This window comes from Temnothorax americanus, unplaced genomic scaffold (genome assembly GCF_048541705.1).
Source record: "Temnothorax americanus isolate GAGA-0224 unplaced genomic scaffold, ASM4854170v1 Scaffold37, whole genome shotgun sequence".
NCBI lineage: Eukaryota > Metazoa > Arthropoda > Insecta > Hymenoptera > Formicidae > Temnothorax > Temnothorax americanus.
The window spans coordinates 1,178,669-1,199,415 of record NW_027509515.1 but is presented as its reverse complement, the minus strand read 5'-3'; the positions used below and the strand labels follow the sequence as shown (position 1 = coordinate 1,199,415).

The window sequence follows — 20,747 nt, the reverse complement described above, 5'->3', positions numbered from 1 at the left end:
ATGCATCGTTGGCGCATCGCGATCATAGGCGTTGACTTTAAGAATATCGAAATACCTTCTGTATTACACGACGCGTATATCGACTCTATGAAGATCAATGGCTGCATAGCGATTGATATCGAGCGAATTATTCCGTGATCGAATCGAGGAGAAATCGATCGAGGAACAATTCTCCAGAGTCTCTCTCTCTCTCTCTCTCTCTCTCTCATTTCTTTCTCAATAGCGAGGGAATTAAGGGATTACGACTTGCAATTCCTTCTTCTCGAGCGGTACGGTGATTTAGGGGTATCCACATCACAAGCTGCGGCTGTCTAGATCTATTATTGGGCGTCAGGACGTAAGTTAGCGGCCGCGGGAGACGAAGAGCCGAAGGGGTGGGCTGGAGGGATTCGCGCCGATGGTGTCTAGGGATAACGCGGCGGACGTATTAGGTAATTGCGGGGCCGAGGAGTTCTGCCGAGGAGTTGGAAAAGGGGGTCGCCCGGTGGCGTAGGCATCAGGGAAAGGGATGTGATTTATATCGCTGGCACGTGACGCCGGCTAGAAATTATCGTTCGCCACCTTACCGCGGATCGTCAGACCTTTACGTACGTATGTGCCGCTTACGGCACACTCTCGTTCACCGTAGGTGAAGTTACGGTGTGGGTTCGCGTTCGGTTTTACGCGTGGGAAGGCGACTGGCGCGGCGCGGCGTCACCGCGCGTATTTTCGGCTCATCCTGCACGTTTTGGTCACTCCACGCTGTATATTTTTGGGGACTACGGCGCGTTTACGTCAGGTTTCTGCCTGCCTATTTTGCCGTTAAATGCGACGACCGTCTGGCGACGTTGCACTTTATTTGTTCAACGTGAGATATGTTTATTTGGGCGCGACGCAAAAGATAACCGCGTTAAAGTAGACACAACGTGGACACTATTCCCGCGACGTTAATTCGTTAAGTTTGTTTGCGTTTTTCAAGTTATACGATGTGAAAACCTTTTTTCCGCCCGGAACGAATACATGGCGATGTATTAATCTTCTTCAAAATATTCCCTGTTTATTTTGCTCGGTATCGATTGTCGCGTTTTCTTAAGCGTGACAGGTGATCGCGCGTGTTATTGCATTTCGATTGATAGCTTGTTCGAGGCGGGCGACACTGGAGAGAAGAGTATTTTCTTTCGGATGAGCGCAATGACACGGGAAGGGAAATATTATATCATATACATGAATTTGCTATCCGAAGGATGTAGTAATTTTCTATGGGTCGATTGATTGAAAAATGTCGATTAACTTTTACCCTTTTTGTTATTTTGCCTTGTTTCCGAATTTATCATGCTGTGACGTTATCAGTTCAGGATCTATGAAACGGTATTAGACGCGGTGTTTTCAAAAGGATATAATAGCCATCCATTCATACGGTTTTATATATCTCATGTTTCTACATTTCTTGCACTGCGATATTGTATCGTAAAATCTACTACGGTCAATGTATGCATTCTATTGCGCTTTTATGTATTAAATGATATCTGTACGTATATATCTATACGCTTATATTACTTTAGATATTATGTATAGAATCCCATATAGGATTTCTGGCCCAATACTGGGCCAGATTGTAAACGCTATATGGGATGTTCCCTGGATCTTGCAAAATATTGCGCAATATCGTATTCGATTTTAATGAAAGCGTGCATGGACAAATTGTCTTCGCAATAAGTGATTAATTGTGCCTCTTAATTTATTATTGAGTTTACAATATTTAGGCCTGCAACTCAACCGCCAAAAGCCTTCTAAAATGCGAGTAACCGGCAACGACGAGATAACCAGCTCTAACTATGAAATATCGAAAGTACATCGTGTGACTGCAAGTAAAATAAACGAAAGTTCGCTGAAGTTCGCGCGTCGGAACAATACAACATGGCGTTTTGAACATAGGATTCTTCTCGATTTTTTTTCACATCTTTGGCTTGATAAAATTGAAATTATTAGTATCGAATTTTATTCAGAAAAGTGTAAACTTTAAGAATATGCATTATAAAATAGTCAAATATATCATTAATATTATACAGTGAAATTTGGCGAAAAGTCAAATTTTTCGATATTTTTTTTATATTTTCTCTAATAAAACACGCCATAACTTTTTTGTGGTTAACATTTTCGACAAAAATGTTCAAATAAAAGTTGTAGAGCGTACTTTTTTACATAAGAAATCTATAATGGTAGATACAATGCTGCCCAAACGTACGTGAAGAAATTTTAATTACGCACGAGATTGTTGCATAATATGCGATCCATAGTCAGGTTCGGTAACAAATCGTTGCCGGTTCGGTAACAAATTTCAGGCCTAATTTAATGTATGACGTTGCACAGTCCGTGCAATATATATGTTTCGAAAGTACCTCGTAGCGTTATGTTCAATGTCTCGTTAATTATTCAACATGCATCGCTGATGCCTATATCCATCGTAAAGAGTTTCCATCTTCAACTCTTGCTGTGTTTATACTGTCGCTCTCTTTCGTAGAGCTTTTTTACACGCCGAAACGTAACATTTGACCACACGCAATCCCAAGAGGCATCTAACAGTAAACGTATCTAATTACCTAATGACGTTAATTAAAGTCGGATGGCTGAGGATTTGCCTTTATTCTCGCCACGGGATGTTTTCGTCTATTTCTGTCTTTTCAGTCTTCCTCGAATATTTGCTTCTCTTTTTTCTCTCGCATTTTTTTCTTTCTGATAATGTCTACCGCACTCAACTTGGTTCGTTTATAAACTCGCACGATCGACATTCGCGATATTGAACGACGAGAGTGGGGCCACTTATTACTTTCATTCAATTGATCAGCTTTTTTCCACTTTGGGACGATGTATTTATATCAGATCCATATAAATTAGATGGGAAATTTAATGTTATAGGTCATAAAATATTGCTATGTAATTATATCTTTTCAGTATATTTTTATCGACAAATTTAGCGATAACGATTTAACGATAACGACATCTCTAGTACCTTATATAACTCATTTAGAGGAGATGCACACATATATTCTACTCACACGGTGCTCTATGAGGAACTACTTGACCGTAGCTAGCTCTTCCGTTGAATGGAGCCGGCGCGATAGAAAGCGAAATGTTTAATTCCCCGCCAGATGATAATTAACCGCGTTCCAATTTAACGCCGGCACTGTAAACGACGGCGAAGGGAGAACTGGAAGGCAGACTGTGGAAGCCATGATATTGAAAGTAATTGCAAGGTGCGGAGCTGTAATTTCGTGCTAACGAGTGGTTATATACTGAATGAGCGCGTTTTAAGCTGTCGTTTTTTTTCTTCGAACGTCCCCGTCGATCGCGATCCTCTTTTTTTCCTTACGTCATCGCGCGGTGACGTAAAGAATCGTGTAAGGATTGGAAGATATAGGTAAGATAATATGTATATCCCTGATATCCCTGCATACCCTGAAGTCAGAAAATTATTATTAACTTTTCCATTTAAATGTTTGAAAATTTATTTCGACTTCTCATACCATTTTCAATTCAATTTGACATAAATCATATTTATATTTAACCCAGAATTAGAAGTATCATACGCGCGCTCATTTGCTCAAAGTTATGTGCCTGCAACATTGTCTTTGGGGCGAGGCTCGTCGACGAGCGACGGTTAATGACGAAGGTGGGGTAAAACCGAGTCAGGGGGGTGGCACGGCAACGGGAGACAGTGACAGAAACCGGGGTAACGAAAAGGGGCTGCCTGACGATGGGACTCTGCGGTTTGTTGGTACGTTACTGCGGTACGCGGTGCGGTACCGAGCCGTCAAGTTCATATTGTCGGTTTCCTGTCATTAACGCGCCGCATCGGGCGCCAGCAACATTCTCCTCACTCCTTTCTCCCCAGTATCTCTTTCTCTCTCTCTGTCTCTCTCTGTCTTGCTCTCCCGAGCGTTCTCGAAATATACGCCCCGTGCACACGTAGTACCTAACGTAGTGTGCTGACGTGCGTAGTCTCGCGTTGACACGCGACACGTTCGTTCTCACAGTTGAGCGGCGAGACGAGCGATGACATAAGTTTTGTTCGCGCGATATCTTTTTCGCATTATTATATTCCCTCATGGCGAGATAACCTTTTTTCTAAGGGCACAATGCAACGTAAGAATAACGTAGAAATTCCACGCAGGTCGAATGTAAAGGATTAATAAAAGCGTTCCCTCGTAGCGGGAACGTAACGATAAATTGTTTAAATGGGGCTTCAAACGTTGCCCGGAAGAGTGTTTGAATGAAAGAAATTATTGGCGATAAATTGGGAAAGAATGCAAGTAAAATAACTGTCTGGCAGATTGGGCCGGGATAATTGCTACCAATCTAACGCGAATTTCGCGCGAAAATTTTAATTCATTTATACGCCGTTATATCTATATCTGTTAAGCGAGCCGGGGCTGAAACATCGTTACACCGTTTACGCGCCGTCGAATATGCGGAGGCTGACGTGTTTGCTGCAAAGTCGACGCTTCGGGAGAGGAAAATCGAGATAGGAGTGTTTTCGTCGATGCTGTCCGTTGTACGAGGCCAGCTGTCGTGTCGACCTTAAATCAAAATCACACGTTGAAAAATGGAACGCGAATAGGAGCTCTGACGACGTGCCCTGTAAATTATCTCTGACCTATGCGACTACGCGCGTCAGTGGATTAAATGATGAACAAGTCGTGGATTGTGAGATAATTTTTAAACCAAGTGGCTTTTCTCCCGTCTTACCTCATCTCTTCGATAAAATCGAAGGAGACCATTCGGCGCGCGAAACACATAAATTCTCGCGTAGCGCCCAGTTGCGAGAGATAAGGCCTTGGCACATAGAAAAACTTAAACAGTATAAAACCCAAGCAGTAAGCAAATCAGCCAATCACAGTCAAGAACTTAAGGCACGGCCCTAAGCGGTAGCGAATCCATACTGTTGATTTCTTACCGCTTAAGTTTTACTGCTTAAGTTTTTTTATGTGCCAAGGCCCATAAGCTTATTTGCACCTGCACGCCTATCGCGTTCTAATGTTCCATTTGCCTCGATAGAACGTCAGGTCGGGGGTAGTCAGGAGGAACGGGAAAACAGGTGGCCCGTTTGAAACCTCGATAACTGGAACTTGTCACTTTGTCGACAAGACGACGGCCTCTGAATTTGTAATCGCGCTTGGGCTATCCTTCTCTCTCATCTTCTCTCTCTCTCTCTCTCTCTCTCTCTCTCTCTCTCTCTCTCTCTCTCTCTCGATCTTTCGTTGCTAATCACCAGAATCTTCGGATTAGCACGTAGCTAGAGTGCCAGTCGAAGTACTGAATTCCGACCCAGCTTCTCGGATCTACATCGGGGAACGGTGCAGAGTTTGACGTTTCTACAAGATTCACGTCGGGAAACGATTCCTTCGCTCGCGCGTGTCGTTACGTCAGCTTGATTGTATCGATGATCTCTATATCATCAAAGAAACTTCTTTTCTAACGTTTTCAACTTTCTTTTAGCTTTCCTTCGATTCAAAGTTTGAGAATGTCGGTAATTGGGCTTTTCTCTGCGCACTCAGTTAGACTGAAATGTTCGTAACGTCTCAACCAACACTTACATTTTTTAACGGTCAATCAGTTCTAGTAAAATCGCTGATTGTTCTTGACAGTCGCGAGTTCATATTCGCGTGTTCCTCCGCAATGCGTTTGAATACCATTTCGCTTTGTAAGCGACGATGTACAATACGTTTCATGCGTTCTAGTTTCCTTTGGCTTTCTGCGTAGAATTTCGAGCAAACCGCGTACGCGCGGATCCTCGCGCGGGAACAACATCGGAGCAATGAAAAAAGTCTGTCGTCTTCTCCGGGTACCATTACGCGGCATGCTGTACGACAAAGAAGTTCAGCGCACGTAAATCCCTTTAAACTAGCCCGCACGCATCTGTACGTGGCAGCGTCGCAGAAGAAGGATGCGTCACCCCCGCATCCACCTCGCAAACTCTCTATCTTCTCCGCCTTTTGTCTTTATGCCCAGCTTTTATATAATTTTCCCTCCCTTTTCTTTTCTCTTTCTTTTCCTTTTTTCCGCGGCATTCTCCGCGTCCACGCTTTTACGAACGGAAAAATTATAATTGAATCCCCTACCGTTATAAGTTTGCAAAATTTTTGGAGTTAACCGCTTTGCTAATTGATTGTCTAATTGTTGAGGGGTAATAATATCGGGCTGATTTAATCTTCGCCACTTTTGCAATGTCTTTTCCGTTACTCGACGCGTTCCGGCACTTGGAGAACCGTCGGGATTTAACGTATACGAATGATGTAATTGCAACGTGCCTTTTATGTAACTATAACGAAACGGAGTCTGTAAGAGGATTACATTTGTTGGAGTTTGACGGCAGCAGGTTGGAATGTCGGATGGACGTTCATGTAGAACGACTTTTGCTGGAATTTCACTGACCCGCGCGATACAACCATTTCGACCATCCGACTTGCTGTGACGAATTACTGCTGTGCGCATTTCGATCCTGTCATGCTGACGCGCCATTGCGTCGTGTCTGCCGACAGGTAACTACTTTATTGTAGGGATTGGATTGTTCCTTTGTAGTCGATCGCATTCCTCGAGGATCTCCTTATGTCGTCGCGATTTTTCCGCGAGTACTGTTAATAAGACGTATCTCTTACACTGTTGGAAAATTTGTGTTAAATATAACATAAGTCACATGTCCAACGGTCCACTCAAATTATTGTGTTAATTTAACATAATATGGATGTGTTAAATAGTAACACCGATACTATGTTAAAATATTTCAACAGAAAGGAAGTGTAATTCTGATCGTAATTTGACGTTAATTATGTGTACAATTAACATAACTTTTGTGTTGAAGTTAAGATTGTAAGATAAAATTAACACTCTTTTTCTGTAAATTTTAACACGTTTAATAAATACGTTCAAATATTGTGTTACTTTAACATATTTTTTAAATTAATTTAATAATTTTACATTTTAAATTTGTTAAGTTCAATTAACATAGCAGGGATATGTTAAATCTATACATGTGTATTGATTATTTATTTTACACAAAAATTTTAACAAGGACTTTTTTTTAACAAAACTACAAAAATTTTCCAACAGTGTACATACGATATTTCTCTGTGAAAATTTATAATTACTACGAAAGTAATAAGCATTTCCAAATCTTACACACGTTCTATTTTTCGAAAATTTGACGCGAATTTCCGAGATGTACTATACTTATGCTTTTTTCTTTTTTGTATCGTGATTAATTTCTCGAGTTTGATATCAGCGTGATGTGATTATTTGAAGCAATGCGTTATAATTGTCGCATAAAAATAGTAGGCCGACGTGGCAACGAATGCATCCGTGCGGCCAATCCATCGGAGTGTAAACGTTATCTCGAGGTAATACGCGTGCGATAATTTCCATGTAAGCAACTATAAAGCACAGGCCATAACTACAAGGGCGTATAGATATATAGCTCGTGCGAACGATAAAGCTTAAATCTACGCTTACATCTGACGCTTATATATGCAACGAGGCAAATATTATTTCTCTGCCGCTCATACGAACAACAACGAATCCATTTTCCGCGACGTAGATATAAAATTCACGGCGATATTGTTTCCGATCGTTTCTCTTCGTATTCCAGGCGAGAAGATGTACTTTCTTTATTTCGGCGTGATTGCACCATCGTGTAAACGTTTGCCAATCGCTACGAACTACGAAGGAATATGTTTCGAGACCGAATAAGTTGGAGGTGGGGAGTAAAAGGATTCGTTGCTTCATGAAAAGGGGTTTCGTCATTTTTGCGAAAAGAAAAAAAAAGAGAGAAAGAATAAAACCAGTCTTCTCAAAAGGCTATATAAAATTACGACTCGCGAAGTCTTTCACGTGCAAACAGGAACCGAGATTAATTTTTCCTATTTAAAATAAGAACGTGGCATTTTTTGCAAGTATATGAGACCCTGTGACACGCGGAGCAAGTGACGGAAAGTCGCGGAAATGCGAGGTGGGATATGATCCACGACCCATTTTCTTTATCCTCAAAAAGTTACAGTTCCCTCTTTATTCCCGAGGCGAAAATATATTGTATGTCATACAAATGCTCAAAAGGTAGGCGTAGCACTTGTAGCATTTAATTATATTAAAAAGGCCAGTGCCCTAAGAGTTGCTTTTAGAAGAAATACGACTTTGGAGCACATGTAAGTGCTCAAAATGCTATTTTATTGTCCGGAATTTCATGTGCTTCATATATGCTCCGTGTGCTGCTGAGCACACGGCGTGAGTTACAAATGCTCTCTGTGCTCGAAAATTTGGCAACGCATATTACCCTTTCATTCTCAGGGAGGGAAGAGAACCAAAAAATATAGCCCACTCTATATTTTCGCTCATGTTCTGTTCCATTGAAGTAAGAACTACCACATTTCTAAGAAGAAAATAGTAATAATTTCTCAACCAAACGTAATCGTGTATAATTATATTTGTTAAATGTAGTAGTTTTTTTTCCACTTTTAAAAAAGGCGTGTTAACTGAGTGAATTTCGTTTGTATCGAAAAATTGAAGCCTCTTTTCCGCGATGCCGATTGGTTATCTCGATTGATTGCCGCGCCGTAGCTTGCTTCATCCCGTGAGGGATGACTGTCATCGCGGAGTGAGGCGAGTTTCGTGCGTGTAGTGCGTCGTGTGTGTCGTGATGTGACAGCTCGCGTCGTGTCGCGAGGTTAATATTATTTCACTTTTCCGCGATGCCCGACTAGTTCTCTTGCTGCGCTTACTTCATTTGCAGCTGTCATTGTATATTTTGACAGTTGTGTGTATCAAGGGTTAATAGTGTAATATAGTAATAGCATAATGTTAAAGCTAAATAGCGCGCGCGAAGCGCGCGTCTGTAGTGTCTAGTATTTAATAAAATAGACACATATAAGTGAAAATAGTAAACTCGACTGTATTTTCTAGCTTTCTCTTCTCCTCCCTAAGAACGAAAAGATTATTGTGTGCATTACCAGAATTACGTGTGTGTTATTTTAAGTTTAAACATTGTAGTTTTATTGAATGCTACAGATATTAAGAAATAAGTAATTTCTCTGTTAAAATATTTTATTAATCATATATATTTATCACTAAATATAAAAAGATATGAATATTACATAATATATGATTTTTTATTAAGTGGATGAATAATTTTGAAATGTAGGTGGTATAAGCAATGTATTGCTCTGCTGTAGTATAGAAGTCGAATTGCTTGACAAATTATTTACATTACTGCAGACTGGATCATTCTTTGCAGTGCTTGTACCCGAGGTGAAAATATATGTCATATATACAAATGCTTAAAAGGTAGCACTTGTAGCATTTAATTATATTATTATATTAAAAATACCAGTGCTCCAAGAGCTGCTTTTTGAAGAAAGATTTTGGAGCACGTGTAATACGCAACTCGAACGAGCTGCAGACTGTGTGGAGCATTGAGAATATGATGCGGAGCATTCGTAAACGGAAAAGAACAATGGAGTTGAATGTGTCGCAATTTAATGATGACTTGTATGAGTTAGATTTTCGCCTCGGGGCAGTTTTGTTGCCTTTTATCAGACTCACGTACCATGGCCGTTCGAACGCACGGGGCATCTCGTGAAATTGGCGTCTCGTGGATTAAAGAGCGAAAGGCGAATCCTGCCGAGCCCGCGTTGCGCCGCGCCGCGCCGTCTACCTTCTGTTTTTCATTCGAGCTTTACACGCCTTCGTTCGCTTTTCGCAGTTCGCGCTCTTCTCTCGTCGGCGAAAAGTCCCCCCTCCCCCTATCTCTCTTTCTCTCGTGTCGCGGCGAAAGCTATTTCTGGATATTCTTGGGAAGATTATTGCGGCGCCGCGAGGTAAGAGCGGCGAAGTAGACCCCTTAAGTCTACTTAATGTTCGAGTTGCCGGAATCGTTTAATTATTTTGCGCCGCGGTGCTCGACGCCCACGGCCTTTTGAAGCGTTTTTCACGCGCGGTAAAGTTCGCGAAAATTATTGTCGGCGCCGAAGTTGCGTATACGTACCCCGGCCGCGCGTTTCAATAATAATTACAATAATCGCGCGAGATTGGTGTCGTAAGTTTCGTACTTGTGTGTGTGCGAAGGATATCTTTAGAAATTATAACTAATTTATTTATGTCTATCAATATATCTCTCTCTCTTGTAACATTTCCAAAGTCTCTCTCTTAAAATTGATTGTTATAAAGTTAGCTGTGTCTAGATGTTTTTAGAACAAGTCTGCGTCTAACATTATCAACGGTTCGTTTTCTTTATCCGTTCTTTATTACATGCACAACTATGGCAATGGAGAGTTCGTGAAAGAACCGCTTGCGAGGACACTCAGACAAAGCTGTCGATACATCTTGACTGACTCAAACATTTTCGAGGCGAAATTTGCGGGGCTCTGACGTCACTCGGGAAGAATCTAACTGAAATAATTTTTATTTTTACTTGGAATAAGATTCGTGATGTATTCTTTAAAGAGAATATAGTTTTTACAAGCCAAATATACATAAAGTATTTACTTTAATCGCGAAATAAAATATTTTTTAAATTTAAATTAACTTGTATTGATGTTACTATATTCTTATCAGAGACGCGCGTATAAATCGCGGTTATGAATTATCTCGGATCAACTGAGAAACTGACTTTATTTTCCGAGAATGGGCGCCTCAGTTATCTAGGGCTATTTTTACACTCCAATTAAAAGTCAGTTATTAATTACATATATTGCATATTTTGGATTGTTCTAATTTATCAGTATTTGAGGACACAACTTGCATACAGATTTACTCAACATTTTCCGAAAGAAAGTAAGAAGAAATTTAAAAAATATTAAGAAAACGAAAGAAGCACATTAAAATTACTGTAACGTGAGCTTCATTTTTTCGACACTGGGGTGTTTAAGTGTAGTCCCAGGTGCCCGTTCTCGTTTTTAACAGCGACAGATGCATTTTCACGGTTAATGTTTCGCGCGTCTGTATATATCCACGTCTCTGTGGAGGACTCGTTTGGAAGGATGCCTGGGTCGTGATTACAGACTCGGTTGCCCCATGGCGGTCAGCCGCCATTGTTTACCGCTTCGAAAGCTCGATGGACATGCACCCGGGTAGCATATACCGATGTATAATGCAATAATGTAATAACGCGTCCTGACTTTCGTATAGGCTTACGAAGTTCGGATATTGGTTACCGTGTTTAGGATGTGGCGCTGCTATTATATACACGTTGCTCCGTTTAATCCTTTTCCTCATAGGCACTTTGCGAACTGCGTTATTATAGGACAGAAATATCTCGGACCTACTAATGAAACAAGATATGACATTAAATCAGAAATAGATAATAAATTGAAGAAGTCCATTTGGTAGAGGGGAATGAGCGTTTTGCAATTATATACCTGAACAATTTTCAAGTCTTTAAATAAGTAACCGTAAAATTTGACAATTATTATCGTTTTTCTTTTACTCGTAATGATGCTTTGCGCGAGCCATATTTCGACTGCAGTTTATAGAGATTCGCTTTGAAAGTAAAATTCGGAGCATATATAGAAGCCATAAGTCTTTTATGGCATATATTGTGCGAGTCACGGAGAATTTTCTCCGTACCACCGCCCTCTCTCGATCTGGCACAACCGACGTCGTTTTCTTGAAAAATCAGAAAAAGATTACTTATGCTATCCTTAGCTCGGAGTGCACTTTCAGCACGAGTAGATACCTGAGAGAGAGTCGCAATTCCGAAACACTAAAAGGGATATATTATATATATAAAAAGGCGTAAGAGGTCGGATTGCTATACTTTGACACGCGTAACTCTTGCTTCCTTTGATTTAGAATTACTTCTCTTCACATTGCCGCTCGTATACTTTTTATCTCCCTGCGAACTTCCGCCTGTAACCTTATACTACATCTTTGAAATACTGACTCGCTATACGTAATGTATGAGGAACTTAGATGAACTAGAATATATACTCTTCTATATGTTTCTTACTTTTATGTAAGAAAGTCCATAAAATATTACATTTTAAAATGCAGGGATGCCCAAATATCGCCGAATCAATTTTGCGAGAGAATTTTTAAGAATTTTAAATCTCAACACTTGTAAATCGCGAAAATTTATATTCTTAAAAATCGACGGGATATTGGAAGAATGTAATTATAGGTACGAAATAACATAACGGAACTTTAAAAACATCGTAATTAAAAAAGTATGACTTTATTTATTATTTTATTTGCCTATTATAAATAAGATTATAGGTAAAAATATAGGGTAAAATTATATATCTATATATTAAGAATGTAATAAGATATTTTTTTAAGAACCACTGAGTAATGAGTGTAAGATTAATTTTTTAGCACATCTTATGTTACAATTAAAACTTTTATTGCTAACAATATTTCTTATTTTTCAAAAAAAGCATACATGTATTTGTAGAGATTTGATCGTAATCTTGAAACTCGCGGATTTTAGTAACTTTTTCATTTAAAATCCGTTTTTCCATATGCATATTATGCCTCTTTCCGTAAAACTTTTTTTTTCCCCGATGTCTGTTTCTTCCAACTAGAGTTTAAATTGATTGTCCTATCCTCTTTAAATTTCTTCCACATTTATTATTGAAACCTTATTCTGACAATAATTCGAGCTTAAATCCGGCTAGAAGAAAGAAGCAGGATCTTCGTGAATCTTTTTCTGCTTACGCTGTGAAATTGTTTCCATCGGAAAATCTACAACGTGACGACGAAGTAAAAAGCTTACGCATATGCAAATTTGTCGGGATGTTTATATCTTAGTATTTTCATTTTGTATAAACTTTACTTTTTTCTGTATTTTTTTGTATTTCTCAGTCTTCTTGAGTTCAACTTTTTTCCCTTTTTTTTCTCGATAATTCTTTGCACAATTATACGATGCCAATATTATTGTTGATACGATAACAATACATCGCACAGTATCTTATCAATCTTATTTAGTATTGCAGTTTGTGTTTTATTGATACTATTTCAACAATATAAAAGTGTTTTTAAAAAATATGTTAATATTTGTTCAAGAGTTTACACGAATTGATGTGATCTTTATTTCTGTGCTGTCGATTCATTGCACGTGTAATCGCGATCTTGCAGCCGGTCCTCGGGGGAATTGCAGCTTCAGCGTGCAATTTTTACGCAGCGCGGAAAATATTGATTCATCCGACTCCCAATTCACTTTCCTCTGTTTCACGCGCGCGACCACCGACGCGGACATATTTTTCGTCGTAAAAAGAGGAAAAAAAATATATACAATCGCGCCGTAATCGACAACCATGACACACAGCTGTACAACAGATCCCTGTCCGCGTCCGGTCGGAAGCGGACGTCGAGGCCGAAACAAGGGCGTCGACCGAGCGTCGTTTTGGTGCGGGCTATATCGTACGCCTAATGTAACGTTACGTCAATCTTGTCGCTTATAGATACGCTGTATCAGTTCAGCTGTGTGATTCCGAATACACCTCCTCGGAGTGCCAATTAGAGCTTTACGTCGGATACGCAACGATTAATGGGCATCTCGCGCGACGGTTATGTTACAAGTTTTTACACGATCATTAATTTCATTCACAAGATAGTAAAAATTATTTTAGTTTTGCAATTTCCTTTGCGACTTCCTTCGCGATAATTTTACCGAAGCGAAACTGCGTTTCAATATGCGGGATCGCGGCCGAAGTTTCCGCACTTCTCCGGAAGTCGGAACTTCAGACGATTGATACCTTATAGGTGTGCCTTGACCTCAACCTTGAAACCGCGGAATGCACAAGAGTGGCTCGCACCGCCGCACATTCCCGCTTTATGCACTACGTGCTGCGCGCGGCCACGTGCACTTGGTCATTGCACTCTCCTTGTCTTTCTTTCGCCAGGCCCTTTCTGCCAGGCCTTCTTCATCGCTTTAAGATCCGCTCCGTTCTATCCTTGTCACGCGTCGTCGCATTCAGCTTCTCGTATATATTCTCGAGCTATCGCGAAAATTTATATTCTCGAAAATCGACGAGATATTGGAATAATGTAATTATAGGTACGGAGATGGCATATCGGAACTTCAAAAACATTGTAATTAAAAAAGTATGATTTTATTTATTTCCCTATCTCCTCGATCGACTGACGTAGTCATTTCCGCTTTTGGATGGGCTTTTAGATTAATTGCTCAAATCAACGATTTACTGATAACCGTGTTTATTCGGACCTTTTACGTTCATAGCCGGATGTCGCAATTTCTCGAATATAGAAGATTTTACTGAAATATAAGAGAATATCGTGATGCGAAATGAAAGCTGCGAGATATTATTTTAGTAAAACACACGTGCGATGCAATTAATGTCTCGGGTGGAAAGATTTTCTTGGCAATATGAGATAGTTGGAAATGGCGCATTTAATCGGAGGTGTAGTTTGATATGTCTGACCTGCTATTCGTTTTGTTTAATGTAAGAAATATGGCGAAGAGAGAAACCTGATAAAAGAAATTGGCTGCCCTTGTTTTTATTCTTGGCTTTCAGGCATTCTTTCGAGCGATTCTGCGACCAATATTTTTGTTGTATATTTTCTCCACTGGTAAATCACGCTATTTGGAAACGTGCGCAAACTACGAGGCGCGAGAATATAAAAAAAATTGCAATAGTTTTGAATCATCAATATATGGTCAAATGATTGATTTACGTATACGACAGAAATAAATTATACATCAACATCACTTTTGGAGTTTTAGGGAAATTATATTATACATTCCGATAAATCACGAATCACGATTTACGTACATTTATTATAAAAACTCACATCACGTAAAAATTTGGGTTATCTCTCTGCACCGTCATGCATATTTTCACAAAACGTTCGAAAAAGTCATTTAAATTGGCAAAAAAGTTTTGCAATTTTTTTTAATTTATCGGGAAACGACACAATAAGTCGAACCAAATTATAGTTGATTAGTTGATTTCAAAATTATCAGGCATCTATTTTACCTGTATTTTTTTCTACGAATAATGGTCAATGTAATTTTGTAAAGAACGATTTTTATAAACAATATCGTAGCGACAGTGTTCGACAATAATAATTTTCCACGAATGGTGCTCCTCCATTCTAGCAGCATAATTAGATTTTGGACGAACGTCATCACGCCAACGACAAACGCCGTATACGGGGATGGTGTGTGTGAAGTAGTAAAACAATTTCATAGTAATTCGAAGTTACCAAATGGACGGTCCCTGTGATTCCCCATCTCTCCGTATCTCCGAATTCAACAGGTTGCAGCTGGTGGCTGGAGGAGCGCCATTCCTCCTCATTCTTCTTTTGCTCGCCCTTGCCTTCATTCCTTCCTTCCTTCCTTCCTTCCTGCCTGCCTGCCTGCCTGCCTTCCATCGTTCCTTTCAATTAAGTGGCCTGCGACTCGTACTCCTCTGTAGCTTCTTTCAGCCGCGAGCGACACGCTCTGATCGTATACGTTAATTGCGCGCGTTAATTGTACGATCGCGAGCTACGCTTGTACCTCACGGAACGATCGCGAGTACGTGATATCGCTCGCCTGCAAAAAGACAAAAATGAGTTTGTAACGCGCTGAATAATGTCTGTTCGTCGAATATCGCATACCAGTTTACTTACCAGCAAATTTATTCGATCGAAAGTATTTTGCGATCTCTTTATGAAGAGTTAAGCTCGTTACCATCGCAAGTTTCTTGCGTACAACTCGCGGTCGCGGAACCGCGGCCGGAAGGATAATGGAAGTAGCGAACGGAGAAGCGTAGAAAGAAATCAGACTGCACTTCCTGTCGACTCGCAACAGACCGTGATGATCAGACCTAAGTCGGCGCGGTGCGTCGCGTCGCACGTGGCCGTCCATTACGGACTTTATCTACTTGCTCGCCCTTTTCAAGCCCGCATCTTTCCAATAATTATATTGAGAAGATTTATTGGACATAACTTTCAACTTTGAAACTTTAATGTCATTTAGGAAGAAATAAGACGCGAGATACACTTCTGTCTCAGTCCAAGACGCTAATTATTATCTAGACATAACTGTGTGTTTCTTCCGTTGCAGGTAAGAATTCCAGACCTTTCGAATTTTCGTCCGTTTCCTACAGCACCGTTTCCGGTGGTAAGTTTGACTCACTTCATATACACACTCATGCAATTCAATGAAATATTACCATTTGAAATATCACGTTGTATTTACACAAATGATACATACATTTATGTTGCACAAATGTATAATATTTGCATGTAAAAAAAAAATAATGTTTGCTCAGGCACATTATTGTATATCAATTTGTTACAATTGCGGAATGGTCGAAAAATTGTTAAAATCAATTGACGATCACTGATGCCACGATTATAGTTTGCGGCCGGAAAGTTCTTAGTTCAAGATTTCCAAGAACATTATCGAGTATGTAAATTATATCGCGCCTTCATTTTTCTCGCGCAACGACGAAACAAATGCGCCATTATACGTGCTTCCGTTCGACTACGTGACTGTTTTATTGCTGCGCTACGACATTTATTTTATTGTTCTGTCACATGGATCTCACGTTGACTATCGAACGCGCGCTCAGCAGCGCCAGTTATAAGGAGAAACAATAGACCGATCGAACCCTCGAATAAGTAGTGCTTCCGCAATCGTAAAAGTGCGAGGAACGGTTGACTGAAGGTATTCGGCGGCGCGATAATAGTAGGTAAATTTTTTAGCGCTTTTATTTCTATTTCAATATTTATTAGCCGAGACAAACCACGCTTATACCTTCGTTTACAAATTTACGTAACGATAACGAACAATAAATTATTGGGAGAAAGGTAGAAATTTAGAATTCACGTCGGCATTATGTGTTTTACTAACAAAAACGCATTTATTAATCTTTTAGATGTAATATAATTAGATTTTCGCTCTCTATCGAAATCAGATACTTAATGCTAATATTTTTATGTCGACGGTTGAAACATTTCGCCTTGTGGAAAGATGCCAAGGTGCATGGGCAAGTTAAGGAGAACAGGTGAATCGCGCGAGAGAAGGCGAGCTGATGGATAATTGCTCACGGGCCGCGGCAACGATCTACAGATCGAGGGTCGTCGTTGCAATTTAAACGGATTTATGGTACTCTCGGTACCTTTAACTCAGCCGCTCCCTCGGGCATCGAATTTTCGTAGTCACTTGCACGTGTATAGATGCGTGTGTTTGTGTGTGTGTGTGTGTGTGAGGCGCTGCGCTAGACGCTCACACGAACTTTTCTGTCATGGTCGATCGTGTAGCTTCACGCTTTGGTAGAGCGAAGGAGGCCTCGTCGGATTCTGAGAGAGAAAGAGAGAGAGAGAGAGAGAGAGAGAGAGAGGGGGGCAGACTCGGAGAAATTTCGGGCCGTTTATCACGATTCACGAGGCGCTCCACCATTTTCGATATTTATACCGTAGGCAGGCTGCTGCACGAATTCGAACTGCATTCGAATGGCCCGCGAGAAGTGTTTTATCTCTTCCCAGAAGAGTGATACCGCGCCGTAAGAAACAGGAAGGTAACGATCGCGGGAACTCTTCTGACTCTGTTTTTTTCCCTCTAAATAGGATTTTAATAGTTAATTGTGAAACGCGCCTTAAGTACGTCTGGCACGATCTGTTTCCCCGCGATGGAAATTAACTGTTAATTATTGAGCAACGAATAATGCTGTCTGACAAAAGTTTTCACAGGTTTTGTATTCTTTCCAGACTTAGCTTATTAATATTGTAAAAACGATTCATAAACGTATATTTAAAGAGGATATAGAGTTTACTTAATTAGTTTATACTAATTCAGCCAGCTGTCGTTTCGTCTTTTTCGTAAAACGCAATTTTTTTATCCGACAACTGTTTGACTTGATTTCGACCATTTTTGTCGAACAATTCGCGCCATCGTAAACATTTTCCTCTTGTAGAATGTCGCGTGTAAGCGCATCGACATCGCATACTTGCTAACTTTAACGACGTTAAATTTGAAATTGGAGAACTGTTAAAAGCGACAACTACGAGATCCATGCACCGTTTAGTGGAATAAAGTGTTTGCTCCGCCAGTTTCAGTCCAGTCAGGGAAGGAGCAACTCGAAGACGGGTCATTGTTCTGCATTCGATAATCGTCTTCAAAATGCTGTCGAAGCTTCGTGTTTACCCATGCCTCGGAACCCGGAATAGCGATCTCTTTTCTTTAGACTGAAGCAAAGTCCGTTATAGCGGCACTAATCTGACGGCGATAGAGAAGCGACGTTCCTCTCTCTCCGTTTGTTATTCAACTCGAATCGCAACTCCTTGCCTTCACTCGTTAAAATTCCGTCGGTGTTTTATCAGGTTCAGTTATTTCAGTCTATCAATAATAATAATGCTGTCTGCGAAATTATGAACTGGATATACGGAAAGAAATGTAGGAAAGTCAGAATTATCTTACTTTGCTAAAAAAAATTCTATACGTCAAAAATGTGTCGCAGTTTGCTTAAAATATTAATATATGTAACAATAATAATTTACGTCAGTCCTTTTGTTAGATACATAAATATTTGTCAAAAGCATATCTGAACTTATGCTAGGATCTGCCGTTTGCCATTGTGATATATAATGATTTTATAATGTCAAAAATCTCTTTCTTCGGCTCCTAAATTTCTCACGAGAGATTCCGGACACGTCGACGGGACAGCAGCGGATAAGCGGGACGCAAACAGTTTTCATCTTTCCATAAGAAATTCGCGGTATTATCATGAACAAATTTGACTTTCCGCTCTTCCACTCTCGAAGATTCGCAAGTTGCGCGCGCGCGCTACCTTCTCGAGAAACTTCTCGTCCGCAATAACCGACCGAGCGTCGTCGGTGCGGCGGGGTGGCTCCCGGTGGGGCTGTACCACTACGTGCATCCTGCTCTTCAGCATCCGTTTGGTAACCCGCCGCGGGATCGACTATGCATCAGGCGAATTCCGGCGGTCCGCCAATCTGCGCCTGAAGCCCTAAGATTCCACGGCGGAGTGAAGAAAGGCAACGCAAGATGACAGATGAATATTTGATACTTTGCTTCGCTGCGGCTCCGCATTTGCGTTTTTTTTTTCGAAATTAGAAAGAGATACAGCAAGATTTTCTTAGGCTTTAAAACCAGACGAAGCGATCAGGCGTGATGCGAAAGCCGCATTTTGATAAACTTTTATAGTCGATATTTGCGTATGCAAAATGTCAGGAAAAAATTCAAGTTTTTTTTTTGTATAGTCAATTTTTATCATTCATCGTGTATAAGATGGTGAGTCCCGTGTTCCCATTCAGCCAAAACCATTCGGCGCGTATTCAATGCGTCATATTTTTCGTTTCGTCCACCGGAAGACGAGCGCAATCTCTCGTAGTCGATTCAAGCAGGGGGTGCCTCTTTTCGCGCTTTTATTCCCACGTTTCAAGATGCTTTTCTTTTCTTCCAGCAGGACGACCTTTCTCTCTCTCTTTCTCTCTCTCTCTCTCTCTCTCTCTCTCTCTCTCTTTCTCTCTATCTCCCCCGCTCTCTCTCATTCTCTTACTTTCTTACTCAGTCTCTCGTCTTTCCTTCGATACCTTGCATGTCACCGGAGTCGAAGAAATTCACGCTCGAAGGTGCATCCTCGAACAGTTTCTCGAGAACATTTCTACCTTCCGTGTCTTCTCTCTCGAGCGGGGGTTCGAAGTGGAACGGGGGGTTGGAAATTTACGCGCTACGGATTTCGCTCCTCGTTTGCCCCTCGGTCCTACGGAAGTCGAAGATCGCTCGAGCGTACGGTGCGGATCGTGATATCTCGATTAGATATCTCGACCCGTTACTCCGGCCGAGCGGAAGGCAACTCTTCTTTCCGGGAATCTATCCGTCGCTTCGATAACGCGCTTTTTCTTCCGCGGTATCCCCGTGAAACTTTTCACGCGAGAGCCCGTACACGCTCCGACGAATAGATCTCATTCGCGAAAAGTATATCGGGTCTTCGCCGCTGTATTTCGCCATTCCATACACTCGCGTTTTTTCTTTTCTTAAAGTATATAAGAAGTATATTGTCGTCTTCCACGAAGCTAACAAAATTAATCGATAAAAGGCAAATTAAGAGAAGTAATTTTTTTTTAAATAAATGGTTTTTAAGAAATTAGTTGATCTGGATAAAGTTGCTGTTCTTAATGATTGTTTAAAATTAGCGGACAGATAAAGAGAACGCAGCTGTTTGCGTCGTGTAAATCGGTAAAACAATGTCCACTTACGCCCGCGGATTGCGTGGCACTATCACTTGCCGTCTCACTCCTTTGGTTTATTTACCCTTCTTGAAGCGCCACGTAGACCCGCCATCTGCGGGACCCGTCCAATGTAATTTCGAGAATGGACGCGATATGGTTAAAAATTAAACGGACTACGCATGATTGCCTATACGTTACCGGACAAAACGCGAGACCCAGGTCGGATTGGCCTCGTGTAAACGCGATTAGACCACCTAAGTCCCGCCGTCCGTTCTCCGGCCTAGCTGACTGGAAGTAATTTCGAGTCCGAATCGGGGGGGGGGGGCAACGTGGAACGCCGCGTCCCCGAGGAATAAACCCACCACTAGCACACGATACGTTGTACCCTCCCTCGCTCCCTTCCCTCTTAACTCGACCACTATGGGATTTTAAAACTCATCTTGAAACGTGCGCGGAAGTCCGAAGTGATCCAGCGGTGGTGCTTCTCGGTAGCACAGAGGCAAGAGATCCGTAATCGACGGGAAAACTCTTTTTTCCCGAGGAACAACGTGCGGATCTCTCCGATGCGGGTAGGTAATTGA

The 20,747-nt window shown here is 41.0% G+C and overlaps 1 protein-coding gene across 6 annotated transcripts in view; it reads left to right on the top strand.

Moving 5' to 3' along the window:
• The window catches only part of Heph (polypyrimidine tract-binding protein 1 heph), a 459,111-nt gene that overhangs the window by 219,001 nt on the left and 219,363 nt on the right, over positions 1 to 20,747 (top strand). For 2 of the 6 annotated variants that reach the window (XM_077414717.1, XM_077414711.1), the window contains one exon: positions 16,034 to 16,090. The exons of the other annotated variants lie outside the window; for them this stretch is intronic. In XM_077414717.1, the coding sequence (XP_077270843.1) occupies positions 16,034 to 16,090 (57 nt within the window). The remainder of the gene's footprint in view (positions 1 to 16,033; positions 16,091 to 20,747) is intronic. 6 annotated transcript variants of the gene reach the window in all.